The sequence below is a fragment of the Artibeus jamaicensis genome, unplaced genomic scaffold (genome assembly GCF_021234435.1).
Source record: "Artibeus jamaicensis isolate MK-2021 breed Jamaican fruit bat unplaced genomic scaffold, CSHL_Jam_final scaffold_461, whole genome shotgun sequence".
In the NCBI taxonomy this organism is placed as follows: Eukaryota; Metazoa; Chordata; class Mammalia; order Chiroptera; family Phyllostomidae; genus Artibeus; species Artibeus jamaicensis.
Window position 1 is genome coordinate 4,911,399 of NW_026522045.1, and position 13,119 is coordinate 4,924,517.

Below are 13,119 nucleotides of genomic sequence, written 5' to 3' on the forward strand. Positions count from 1 at the left end.
TGAACTCCCAACCTTTCTATTTATAGGATGACACTCCAACTAACTGAGTCACGCAAGCCTGGACTCCAGCAGATTTTCTTATCTTTTTCTAATCATTTGATCACTGATTTTCTAATCATTGATTTTCTAATCATTTTCTTAAAGTGAATTTAAGTATGATAATTTTAGAGGAAAACAATATTATTGTGTAAAAGTTTTATAGTTATTTATTAATCAAAGGCATGAACCCAAACTAAGCTTAATAAAGTTGACCATAATACTGACAATTAAGTCATATCAACTTGGTAAGGAAATACCAGCTAAATAAAGCTAATAAAAATGAGTTGCTTTAAATTTCTCAGGAAAACACAGTAATTCTAATATCATTAGTTAGAACCTTTTGAATGACAGAAGAAATATAATCATCACTATAAAAACCTTAACTTGGAGGCAAAGAAATGTAAACTGTAAGTGTGCTATTATCTGATATGTCACAGACCACTGGTAGTACCCTTCAGTGTTGAGAACCACCCTGCCTGGTTTCAGGAGCTGTAACCTCCCCATGGCTAAGGCCGAGTGTGGGACCTTTGGACCATAAGGCACTAAGGAGACAAAGTTTATCTCCCTAGCGTGAGCGCTGCTTCTGCTCCTTTTACTTCATCCATAACTGGCCCCCAATTCTTGATCAGTTAGCCAAGAACGGGTATGATTCCTTAAGGGAGGGACAACCTAATACAGGCACAATCATGTGGAGGCCCCAGGGAAGGACTTGAGAGGCTACGGCAAAAGGGGGTGATGGACCCTTGCCCCTCAGCTTTGCCATAGCCTGAGTCCTCATTCTGTCTGCAAGAAGTCTCCTAATCTCTTGGCTGCCTTACTTTCCCTGCATGACTTAAGCCTGAAACAAGGACAGAGAATGGTACAGCCCTGTGCTGGAAATGGCAGGTTACCCGGGTGATCAGGCCTAAGAAAGAGTATATAAAATCCTGTGAAACCTGCTTTGTTAAGAACCCTCTCAATTAAATGATAAAGGTCTGAGCAGGAAATGAATTTGTTTCCCAAAGTTTTGTAGCCCTTTAGCTAACAGACCCTGACTCAGAATAAGCCCTCATAGTTCTTTGTATGTTATCTATTGTTTGATCCTTACTGCCTAACAATGATTAATGAGCTTTTACCTGTATTCCTGTGCAAAATGAACCTAAAAGCCCACTGAGGAAAAGGCTCTGGGTCCTTCTCCTTTGAGAGATCAGTCACCTTTCCTCCCCAAGCAGATCATGTCTTGGTAGACTTATTCTCATTCATGGCAGCTGGGGGGACCGTGTGGGTGGAGCCCCCCCACATTGTAGTCTTAGGTACCTTAGGTCAGAGACCCTTACTAGCATCTGGCAACTCTGATGGGTTCCAGCCAACTCCTGACCAGAATTAAACTGCACAATGTTACTCTGTGCCCATCAGCAGAACAGAAAGAGAGTAATCAAAACATTTTAACTTCTTGACACAAATTATGCAATCAAAGCACATACCCCTAACTGGGAAGGGGCTAGTTTGAAGGGGGTCAATTTCCCACTTTATAACAGTGCATCAAAATAGAAAATCCAGTATCTTTCAAAACCCCTACATTGATAAAAACAAAAACCAAGAGAAACACAGCATTGTTTCATTTACTATTTACTAACTCTTCCAGCATTTCAGAGTGATAAGAGAGTTTCAATAACCTTACATGATGAATGGGACAAAAGGGAGACTTATAACATATTGAACAAATGTCTAGATTGTATCAGACTACTGGTGTAGATTTTTGGTCTATGAGTAATGAGTCAGTTTTCCAACCAGACGATCTAGTAGTTCACAGTGGGGAATATAAATGTCCTAAAATTAAAGAAAAAAAGTTACTTTACTTGTCACCCAAATTTCAGTATCTGTATTCACTTGCACACATTCTAATATATTCTACTAATGAAGAACTTCATGTGTTCCCAGTCAGGGGCTCAGTTAAAATGTGAAGCATGCCCTATGGATTAACTGAGCCAGCAGCAGTCCTCACATTTTACCACTCAAATACTGAAATTACTGAAACACGCATTTCCCCGAAATTTGGTTCCTGTTTAGTCTAGACGTGTTTATGGCTCTAAAAATAGTCCACCAGGTGACTATGATTATGAGAACTAGGTCAAAGACTAGGGGGAACACTACTATTAGTCAAGAGCAGAGTATGCTTGTCAAGGAACCCCATTTCTCTTCACACTAGGTTCAAATTTGTTAGAAAGTGAACCACTTAGAATCTTGAGGCTGAACATGTGTAGGTAATCCTCAAAAAGGCTAATCTATATTTTTTGGCTATGCCTTGTATTTAGAGGCCTGAGCTGCCTATGTGGGACTACCACAGTACCAATAAGATTTAAAGGCACTACTGGACCAGACCTTATGGCAAACTTCATCCATAACATACACAGGCTGAAGAAAACAGCAAGACTGACAGAGCTGAGGACCAAAATAAATGTACCTTAAAAGTTGGACAGGAGTAAGCCGTGTAACATTGGTTACACTATCTCATACTGGTTATTTGTTATAGCACGAGAGAGGCAGTAGGCAAGAAAGATTCCAATCAGCTGTAAATAAAATATGAACTAAATTAAACACACATGGCAAAGAGCTTAAAGATCTCAGGGTGCAGGTATAGTCTCCTTCATTTTTAATTCACTAATGATTTCCTTCCTAAAGTTTTACTAGAAAGCTATGTTTGCTATTTTGTAGCACCTAGATCACAGTCAACCAATATAAGTGCAGTTTTACTACTACTATGACCTGAAATTTCACAACTGTCACTGACAAAAACATCACTGAAGGAAAATTCTAAATGTCACAAATTTGAGGAAACTTTTCTTACTCTTCCTCTCAGTTATCAGAACAAAAACAGTGTGGCTTAGAATAAGTATCTTACCAAGTAAAATCTCCATCTGTGAGGACAGAGATTTTCTTGGAGGGTCTAGAGAGGGTTGCAATGCCGGCAATGTTCTGTAATACCTCTTTGGTCTAATAAGGTTGCCACTAACCACTTGTGGCTTTTCAACTTCAAATAGGGCTTAGAGTAAATGAAGAAACAAATTTTAAATTTCATTTAAATGGTGGTTAGTAGCTATTTTATTAGACGGTGCAGATTCAGACGTAGCTATACCTTCTACTCTAGAAATATATTGAGATTAGACTTCATCAAAATGCTTTTAGTCTTACCTTCACAATGTTTAATGGGAAAAACTACATCCCTAAAAAAATTGTCTAGAGCCACAATACAGACTTTTCATGCTACAGCAAGACAGCAAAATTCAAGAAATACAACTGGATCCACAATATACCATCCACTCCAAAAAATAAGCACATATCGAGTGTGGGGTTATATGATCTAAATTTTACTAGGCTGGGACTTATATGCAACTCATCAGGCAGTTGCAGCCCCGGAAAAAAAAGATTCTATTAATGTTTTAAAATCTTGACTGACTGCAGAGCAAAGCAAGATTCCCATATATTTCATGTTTTGTTTAATGAACTGTGATGTTGGCAAGTTGCCATAACTAAAGGGTGCCAGATCTTTCTCCAATTAACTGCTTTCAAAAAATATATACTGCTAGAAGTTAATTTTAAGCCTTGCTTTTTGTAGTTTCATGGCATGACTGGCCATGGTAAAAAGAATAGGTTAAATGGGAATAAAAACCTAGAGAATTTCATAATTGTGGAAAACAATATAGAAAAATTTAAGATCTAAGACATTAAAAGTCTGAAATGAAAAGAGCAAAATATTCCATCTCAAATAAGCTAAATATAGACCCCATCACAAATGATTCACTATATATATGTTTCTCATACAAAATAAAAGTATTTCAATATTGTGATGAGCAACTGAGAGTTTTGTGAAAATGTAATTTCTCTGAAAATGCCTGTACTATCCAGGGCCCTAAAGCAAAAACTTAAAGCCTTTAAAGAAGAAATCTTCTAGCTGACACCTATAAAAGTGATGAAATAGTTCATAACTACAAGGACTTACCTGAAAGCAAGCAACTCCAAAGGAAATTCCGGCAACAACTCCCATTTCTGATTCTATAATGGTCATGACCTTTATAAAACAACCCTAATGGGAGAGAAAAAAAAACATTAAGTACAGAACAAACATAATATTTGCACCATACATTTCTGCAGAAAGATGAGCTTTAGCTACACTAACTTTTACCATTTTATTAAAACTTACTTTCATGTAACAAATCCTGTCTCCTTTCAAGCATTTTATTTTTAAAAAATTTTTAATGTTATTTATTTATTTTTAAGATTTTATTTATTTATCTTTTTAGAGGGGAAGGGAAGGAGAGAGGGAGAGAAATATCAATGTATGGTTGCCTCTCATGTGTCCCCTGCTGGGAACTGGCCTGCAACCCAGGCATGTGCCCTGACTGGCAATCGAACTGCGATCCTTTGGTTTGCAGGCCCACGCTCAATCCATTGAGCTACGCCAGCCAGGGCATCCTTTCAAGCATTTTAAAAGGAGGTTTTGACAGAAGTTTCACTTTTTAGATTACACATTTAAAGAGTGTTTCTTGCTAGTTATATGAACTCAAGTCACAAATTTTCTGAGTTTCAGTTTTCTAATTTATTCAGTGAGAATAATACCTGCCTTATTTCAGATTATGTGTACTGAGTAAAAATTAAAAACTGAGTCAACTCTGTATTTAGTTAATATCTTCAAAAAATTTTAAAGGCTCCTTACTTCTTTGTTTACTTTATCGGGATCTCTTTGAGGAGAACAATCTTCAAGTTTACAGCAGCTCTTGGGAAATCCTTTTTCTAAGTAATAATTAGTGTCCTTCCAATCTCCAAAGTTGGTGGCACCACAACAATGCAACTGAAAAATCCCAACAAAAACATTGATACTTCACATTACAACTTTGTAGTCAAACATTTAACCTATCACCTTAGATTACAATTTGTGTTCAAGACATTTATTATATTTAATAATATTTTGTGTGGCTGCCCTCAATTATAATTTGAAAGATGAGCACTTGTTTCAAACACCAAATGTTTCTAACATTTTTGGACTGGCCTTACTTTCCTGCTATTGTTGGTGCTAACAGAACTTGGACCATAATGTCAGTAGGGAGTAAGAGTTGCACATGTGAGAATGATTAGGAGAAAATGAAGATATGTCCCTTAGTATCATTATACTCTTCTTTCCAGGGACATGTTTCCATTCCTTCCTAATCTAAGATTATGAGAGTATAGGACAAGTGGACAATACCTACTAGCCAGGGCCCTATCCTCCTTTCTCAGGGGACAAGAAATGTGTTCCCCTCTTGAAAAGCTACCATCTATGACCACTTACCGTATTTTGAATCTTGTCTACTGCATCACTTCTATAATCTCCCGTAGCATTATACTGCTTTAAAGCTTTCTCATAATTATTCTTAAAGCTGTTCTTAATCTACAGCAAAGAAACACAAAGCCAATAAACAAAGATTCTAGAAAAGTTCTTTTAATTTCTATGTCAAATAAGAAATTCCTATATTTTGCAGGGGGTGGGGTGGGATGCAGACAACTGTACTTGAACAACAATAAAATAAAATAAAAAGAAATTTCTACATCTGACCAATGGTCATATCTTTGACAGCAGTAATATGCATGGTAATTAACTTCTATGGTCCAATCCTGTCCTCCAAGGGATATAGTTTAGCTGAATGCATTACTAAGCAAAACATTGCAATAAAAGATGATAAGCATCATAAGTACAAAGTGCTGTGGGAGCATGTATTTATTCAAGTGGAAGCTCTATACTGCTCTATCCCCCAGCCCCCAATCTTTATCCACTTTAAACAGCATAATTTGATACCTATGGACTTTTTAAGCTACAAAACCTTACTTTAGGAGACTATACTACCAGTTTGTGAAACATTTTCATTGATGAGCCTTCACTACTCAATCATTTCCTAATCCCAGGCTTAACAGAGTAGAACCCTGATTTCTAATTCAATATTAAGACTTTCATGATTTGCATTAAGTATATCTAATATTTTCTGTGTGGCATAAGTGGAGAAGGCATCAATTTTGTGTTTTAAATAGTTTCCTATCAAAGTTATAAATTGTACTATCTCCACTTTAATAGATACACACAGAAAAATGACTAAAAATACATGTGATTATCGGTACCTTTAATTTTGTTCTGGTAATTGTTAGTGTTCACACTTTTCTACATCTTCTTTTATATTAAAAGTAGGCTAGAATTTTTATGAAAGTCTTTACGGATTGCAAAGTTAAGCTTTGAACATAGCTGTGAGTTTTAAACTAGTAAAAGCTATCTTTAACTCTGTGACTTAATCCATTTCATCTCCCAAACTCAGGCTTACCTCATGTCTGAAAACAAAACCTACGATGGCAGCGACCAGTTCAACCAAAAAAATGAGAGTTAGAAACATTGCATACTGCAGGATAAAAAGAAAGTCCAAGTCAGCATAAATAAGATACATCACAGCTGCAAAGGGAGTCAAAGGGGAAAAATGGTTTGTTCAATCAGTGTGGTTTTTTTTTTGTTGAAAAGGACATGGAAAGCACAATACAAGTGGTAATTGGCAGCTGAACTATTACTTGGTAAGTTTTCATAAGGAACAAGAAAATTCTTAAAAGGCCATGGCCAGTTCCAAGAAACAAAGCCTACAAAATACATGTAAAACTTGTCAGGAATCAAGATTCAATTCTAATGAAAATTAAGGACTCACCAGTTTTAGCATCCATGCAGAAGTTCGGCAGGTAGCAAAACAGCCAAAGGTGCCCAAAAGAATGATGACAGTGCCAGTGCCAATGAGCACAAAGGGAACATTGGTGGCCTTCTCATTTAAAAGAGAAAAATAATTCTCCAGGCTCACCTTGCCCCAAATGCCAATGGCAAGAAGAATTACACCAGTGATCTACGTGGGAAATCAGAGAATATAAAGTTATACACTGTATACTTAAAGTTATATACTGTATATTCAAGCCACAAACCACTGGGTATGTAAAAAATAATAGGTGTGACAAATGATTTAACAGTGTGTGGCCACAGATCTGTGGCTGGGATATGGCAGACAAGGTGGGTCATAGAGGGGGGAAACAAACACGATCTGCACACAAGGACAGGCCTTGATAAGCCACAGGCTACAACCATCAGGTACCCCAGGTCGCCAGGGTGAAGCCTGGGGCAACTAAAGAAGGCACCTTAATAAACTCCTTAAACTTCTTTTGTTTGTTTTTTGTAAACAGAAGTCCAAAGCACATTTGCCCTAGGGATCAAAACTTTCATAACTGTTTTACGACCGCCTTAGGAAAACCTTCCTGGAGGAAAAAAGCTTTTATGATACCAGAGCCTTCTCACTTCCCCCAAGTTTAGAAAGATGAGGGATAGTACACAAAAGCAAGCCAAGGACAGACTGGCAGGAGTGGGGCCATTACCACACTTACTTATGAAATACTCCCCTCTTAAGAGGGGAGGGAGTAGAGGGAGTGGGAGAGAGAAAGAAAGCAAGACAGAGACACTATTGTGCAAGCAAGCTCTCAGACTTGCCAGGCCAGCCCTGCCTCTCCAATAGTCCAGGGACACCATCTGCGTACTCTGGGGGTTTAACTCCCTTCCTCCCACCTACCTCACCCTCCAGCCCCGCAATGCTCGGCACATCTGGGTCCCAGTTCAGCCTACCAGCCCACTTCCCACACCCCGATCCTGGTGTGGACGATTCCGGAGCTCAAGCCCAAGCAACTCATCGCCAGCACTTGATTCCCACCCACAGCAATCTCCTCTCAAACCTCTCCACCCCGTGCCTCCTTTAGAACCCCGGATATAAGCTCCCTCCACTCATGTTCATACCCCCAATCCAAGCTCAGGATCCCCTCCAGTCCCTAGAGGCCTCCGTCTCTCACCCAGAAGATGAAAGTGTAGATCAGAAGGACGCTCTTGAAACAAGTAATGACTGGTTTAGTCTGCAGTCTCCGAGACCTGGACGCCATGACTAGCCCTCAACCCTATCCCTTCTTACAGGGGTATCAGAGCTGAGGGAGCGAGGAGTGGAGTCCCCGAGTCTCCCCGGAAACTGCCGAAAACCTACGAGCGTCCACAGAGGAAGAGAGCCGGAAATACTATTCAATTTTCTAGAGGGTGGAGTCCAGAAGGCTATCGGGAAAGTGACGACAATTTCCGAGCGCCCTCTGCTGAAGGCTACTGAAAACTACCAGCAAAGGTTGTACCCTCGGGAATATCTTAGATCTTTCAGCTGACCTTGCTTCTTTTTTTACTAAGAATCTTTCCCACCCCCTGCCTGTCCTCCACCCTTAAAACTTCGAATTGTTTCTGTCACCCGCAGCAGCCACGCTCTGAGATTCCGCCTCATCGTCCACTAATGCCCTAGAACGAAGGAAAGGAATAAAAAGGTTAAAAATAACTTAATTACATTGTTATTACATGGCAAAATACCAACAAGAAATACATTTCCAAAGAGAACAAAGTGGACTGCAAATCTATAAGTACAATTACACGTTTTGAGACAAAAACTGAAGGAAAAAGTGCAATTTACTTGAGTGGACGGATTAGGTTGATTTCTTTTTCATTTGTTTTGTGCTTCTCAAAAAATTTTACATATTTTATTTATTTATTTTTAGAGAGAGGAAGGAAGGGAGAAAGAGAAACATCAATGTGTGGTTACCTCTCATGTCCCCTACTGGGGAGGTGGAGTGCAACCCAGGCAATATGACCTGACTGGGTATCCAACTGGCAACTCTTTGTTTCACAGGCCAGCACTCAGTCCACTGAGCCACACCAGCCAAGGCTTTGTGTGTGTGTGTGTGCTTTTCAATTTTTGAACATTGTTTTATGCAGTAGGTAGAAGCCATAAGATTGAATAAATTGTGGGAAATTATCACTTGTTGAAAGAATTCCAAGCTAGGTATGACAGATTGATCATAAAATTTGGAATTTCCTCTTCTCACTTATCCTTTAAGTATGTAATTGGAAAGTTGAGGGGTGTTTAAAAATAATTAGTGCTGAAATGTAAGTTCTGCTATTAACTGCAAACATCTAAAAGGAAAGGTGCTACAGAGAATGTCAGGTAAATGTAACCCCTTTTAAAATGTTACTGGTAAAACTGAAAGGCACTGTATATTCCAGTCCCAGGTTTTTCAGATTAAGAACCAGCTGATCACAAAGAGGTTGAAATCTAAGGTCACTCTGCTAAGAGCAAAACCAAAACTAGAGATTACTGTGCTAGTATTATTTTTTCTTTTAAATCATGTGTGGGTAGCTCCATGTTCCCATGCTATGCATCATAAATAGGTTGGTCTATATTGTTACAGCACAGAGTATGTACCAAGGTCTGGTTTCTCAACTAAAGTGTAAATTCTTTGAGAGCAAAAACTGAGAGTCTAGTGAAGATGTGTTATTTCTAGAGGGATGGGATTAGAAGAACATATCAGTTGCATATCCAACCCATCATATTGTCATTAACAAAAGCTTAACATCATAAATGAGCATTTAATAGGATCACTATGGTAAATAAAGTCCTGTGTTAGTGAAGGAGAGGTGAATGCCCAAAGCTTTTCACTTGAAACCTTGCTTTAAAACATATACCACAGAACCAAAAAACAGGAAAGTTCCATTGACTTGGTCACACAGAGCTTCCCTGTGCTTCAAATATTGACCTAGGACCAGTTCCTTTTAGCATCATGCCAGATGTCTGAGGTCTAGGAGAGTAACTATTGGAGAATGAATTATTGCACTGCCAGACTTTACACTAAAATTTTATCCTAAAATTAGAAAAGCCTAACACAGAAATGCATGGAGAGAATGGGTAAATAATAAACTATACTCCTTTTAGCATTGAAGCAAGGTCATCAGGAAATAGAGCATATGTCAACTTTTCAATGACCACATTTGTCATAACTACAGGAAATGAGGTTTCAGAGGGCCTAAGTATATTAAAAGCATTCTTCCGAAGCTAGACAACACTCTTCTAGAGGTTCTCCTATTAAAATAAACAAGTATCAATGGAAGTCTTGCTAACTCTTTGTCATCTTAAATGGAAGTTTCCTCTGAAATGTAGGCTTGTACTGTGTCCTGCAAGAGATTTTCAATGTATGCCCCAGAGCAAAGAAATATTTCTGTGGCTGAATAAAAAACAAAATAGTCAAAGCAAAAGCTACATCTGATTTCCAAAAATGTGTTGATTTTCTTCCTCTCCCTTCCTCTGCCACTCACAACGCTGCTTTGTTTGAATAACAGTCAGTGCCAAATTAAACCACAGGATGACATGGAATTTAATATTCCTATGGCCACAACACCTTGCACCCCTGCCTCCCATGCTGCATATCCCCCTCCCCCATGCCATGCCATGTCATCAAACCCAGAAATTCAATTTAGTTCAAATTTAGGCCTGGGATTGGGTCCAAACACAGACCATAAAGGCATCTAATCACATTTAAAGCAATGTAACAAGTAATTCTCTAGGTCAGAAAATAAGTTGATTCTTTCAAGTATTAATGATCACTATAATATTGAGTCTTGACTATGTACCAAACACAGTTGCTAAGCACTCAACACTTGTCACCTCATGCATACATCACAAAAGCTGTTACTATGAGGTCAAGACTACTACTGGCAGCAGTTTACAGATGTGGAAACAGGTTCAGAGAGGCTAAGTAATTTGCCTAGGACTAAGCCCTGACAACTTCTGTTTCCCTCATTAGAAACAGGGCCCACTCAGTGATGAGACATGGCTATCATTGTGCAAATTATTGTCTGGGCTGAGAATAACCTTACCAAAGACTGCTATACTAAGACATTTAGCTGCAAATAAGATCTCTTTAGAACCCCTGAAGTACAAGAATCTCAATCATTTCCCCAATTTTGCCTTATATTTGAAGTGATTTTTCTTGTTGTCGAGTTTTACTTTTGCCTTCACTCCAATAGCCCTAATGCCTAAAAAGTTACCCTGCCCATCCCAGGGTGGTATGTAGAGATTTCAGTACATTTTCTGGTATAACCTCTTAGTTTCTCCTTCTTCCTGACTACAAAAACATATTTGATACTGAAAATGTAGGAAAAAAGGAAAATGTGTTTTAACTCTTGCTACTGCTTGTTTTACATTCAATTTTTGGTGGGTATTTTTGTTCCTTTCCAATTAACTTCTTTTAACCTTGGAGATTAGGCATTTAAACTATGCTCCCTCCGGCAAATATGATATCAAGTTATTTCCTACTGCTTTTCCAACATTAAGTGTCTGTTCCACAATAAATACAGTATGATTAGCTCCCCAATACATAAGATATTTCCTATTCTCTTCCCATCTCCAACCTCACTCAAAATTTCTGCCCCCTACTCAAGCACTTAGGGTTCAGCTCAAGCCCAACTCAAAGAGAGTGTCCAAGATTCTTCCACCCTCCAACACAACCTCCCACTCCCTCAGGACCTCACATTCTCCCCAGTTCCCCCCTCTCCTCACCACCACTCCCCTGCCCCAATCCCCAACCCCCATTATCCCTCCTTCTCCCCTACTCCTTCACTCTCCACACAATACTCATACTCTGACCATTCATATTGATTCAGACTCTTAATTACTACAGTACCTTATACTTGCTTTCTTCTCTGCTTACCTTTTTCACATCCTGCTGTCTACATGTTCAGACACTATTTGAAGAGCCAGTGTGGCTGGCTCATTTTCCCCTTTTATACTCTCCCCAGCACCCTAGAAAACAATGCTCAACTGATGAGCTTGTTTGATGCTCAGCCAATCCCTATTGAGCTTACTGGTCATGGCTGATCTGTGAGGCTAATCACTTAATAGTGACTTAAGGTTTTATTAAATAAGTTATGTTAAAAGCCTAAATGTCTAAGCCATCCCAGTATGACACTGCTATAAAACAAACAAAAAAATAAGCTGAGCTGCTGTATAATGTCTGGGACCATTACTACACTCTGCCTTAGGAACCAGTAAAAAGATATCAACCATTTCACTCACAATACATTGTATCTCTTATTCATGTAATGACATTCAGCCTTTTGATTTTCTAATACCTTTTATAGTATCCTTTCAATTACCTTTGGCTAAATGCCTATCATAAAGTTTTAAAGCACCTCGTACCTATTAAAACCTAATTTTACATTACTGCCATTAGATAAACATCATTTAGACACACAATTTAAACATCATTATTTAAATAGATAATTCATATGTACACTTTAAAAATTAGTTTCCTAAATAGAAATATGTTTTTATATCCATTGCCTCTTATGTATTTTCATTATTTTTTCTCTGAAATTCTCTTCTGTGTCTATTTGGGACACATAGAAATGAGAAATATTCTTGAATGGTATTAAAACTCACAATTCCATGTCAATTTACCTTAGTCCATTTTCAATGAAAACTTGTTACTAGTCTAGCCTTGTTAAGCTTTGCTGAGATCTCAGTGAGGCAATCTGTTAGTAAATAATATTTCTTAAAACTATCTGATTGGCTGTGGCTCAGTGGATTGAGTGCTGGCCTGCAAGCCAAAGGTTCGCTGGTTCAATTCCCAGTCAGTCATATGTCTGGGTTGCAGGCTAGGTCCCCAGTGGGGGGCACATGAGAGGCAATCACACCTTGATGTTTCTCTCCCTCTTGCCCTCTCTTACCCTCTCTCTGAAAATAAATTAAAAAATATTTTTAAAAACTATCTTATTGATTTCCGAGGGGCTTCATATTAAAAGTCTTATAGTTGAAAATGATACTGAACTTTAAGAAATTTAAGAAATTTATATTTTAATGCATCATGTTGTCATTCTCTGTGTCTTTGTCTTACCTTTCCAATCAATTCATGTGGACAGGTCTTTTATTTAACTATATCCTTACAGTGTCTAACATAGTGTTATTCACACATAGTAAGTGCTTAATAAATGTTGTTTTTTACAAATTAACCCCACCTGTTTTGGGTAAGCTCTTTATATATATATTATGCTTCACAGAATACTGTCCCTCTTATCTCATTTTATCCCCTTACTTTGTTTCCCCTATGATTTCCATATTCTCCCTCATTCACCTTCTTCTTTAACCTCTCTCTGCTAGCCCTCTGTCCCACTGCTTCCAGCTCTAATTGGGATGTGAGATCTTA

General features: G+C 38.3%; 1 protein-coding gene across 2 annotated transcripts; it reads right to left on the reverse strand.

Moving 5' to 3' along the window:
- Positions 1 to 1,631: 1,631 nt before the first annotated feature.
- TSPAN6 (tetraspanin 6) lies at positions 1,632 to 8,120 on the reverse strand. Of its 2 annotated transcripts, XM_037143778.2 has the most exons (8): positions 7,906 to 8,119; positions 6,732 to 6,920; positions 6,363 to 6,437; positions 5,345 to 5,443; positions 4,733 to 4,867; positions 4,019 to 4,102; positions 2,483 to 2,588; positions 1,632 to 1,848 (listed from the first exon to the last, which is right to left on the reverse strand). In XM_037143778.2, the coding sequence occupies exons 1-7, from the start codon at positions 7,990 to 7,992 to the stop codon at positions 2,520 to 2,522; spliced, it is 738 nt and encodes a 245-aa protein (XP_036999673.2). In that variant the 5' UTR covers positions 7,993 to 8,119; the 3' UTR covers positions 1,632 to 1,848; positions 2,483 to 2,519. The 2 variants fall into 2 exon arrangements, with proteins under 2 accessions (XP_036999673.2, XP_036999674.2); XM_037143779.2 differs by lacking the exon at positions 6,363 to 6,437 and having other exon boundaries at positions 7,906 to 8,120.
- Positions 8,121 to 13,119: the final 4,999 nt, after the last annotated feature.

Coding starts and splice junctions, on each gene's coding strand:
- TSPAN6 (XM_037143778.2), bottom strand. CDS start 7,992: ATGGCGTCCAGGTCTCGGAGACTGCAGACTAAACCAGTCATTACTTGT. Junction 6,921..7,905: donor TCTACACTTTCATCTTCTGG/GTGAGAGACGGA, acceptor TTTCCCACGTAG/ATCACTGGTGTAATTCTTCT. Junction 6,438..6,731: donor CTGCATGGATGCTAAAACTG/GTGAGTCCTTAA, acceptor TTTATCCTGCAG/TATGCAATGTTTCTAACTCT.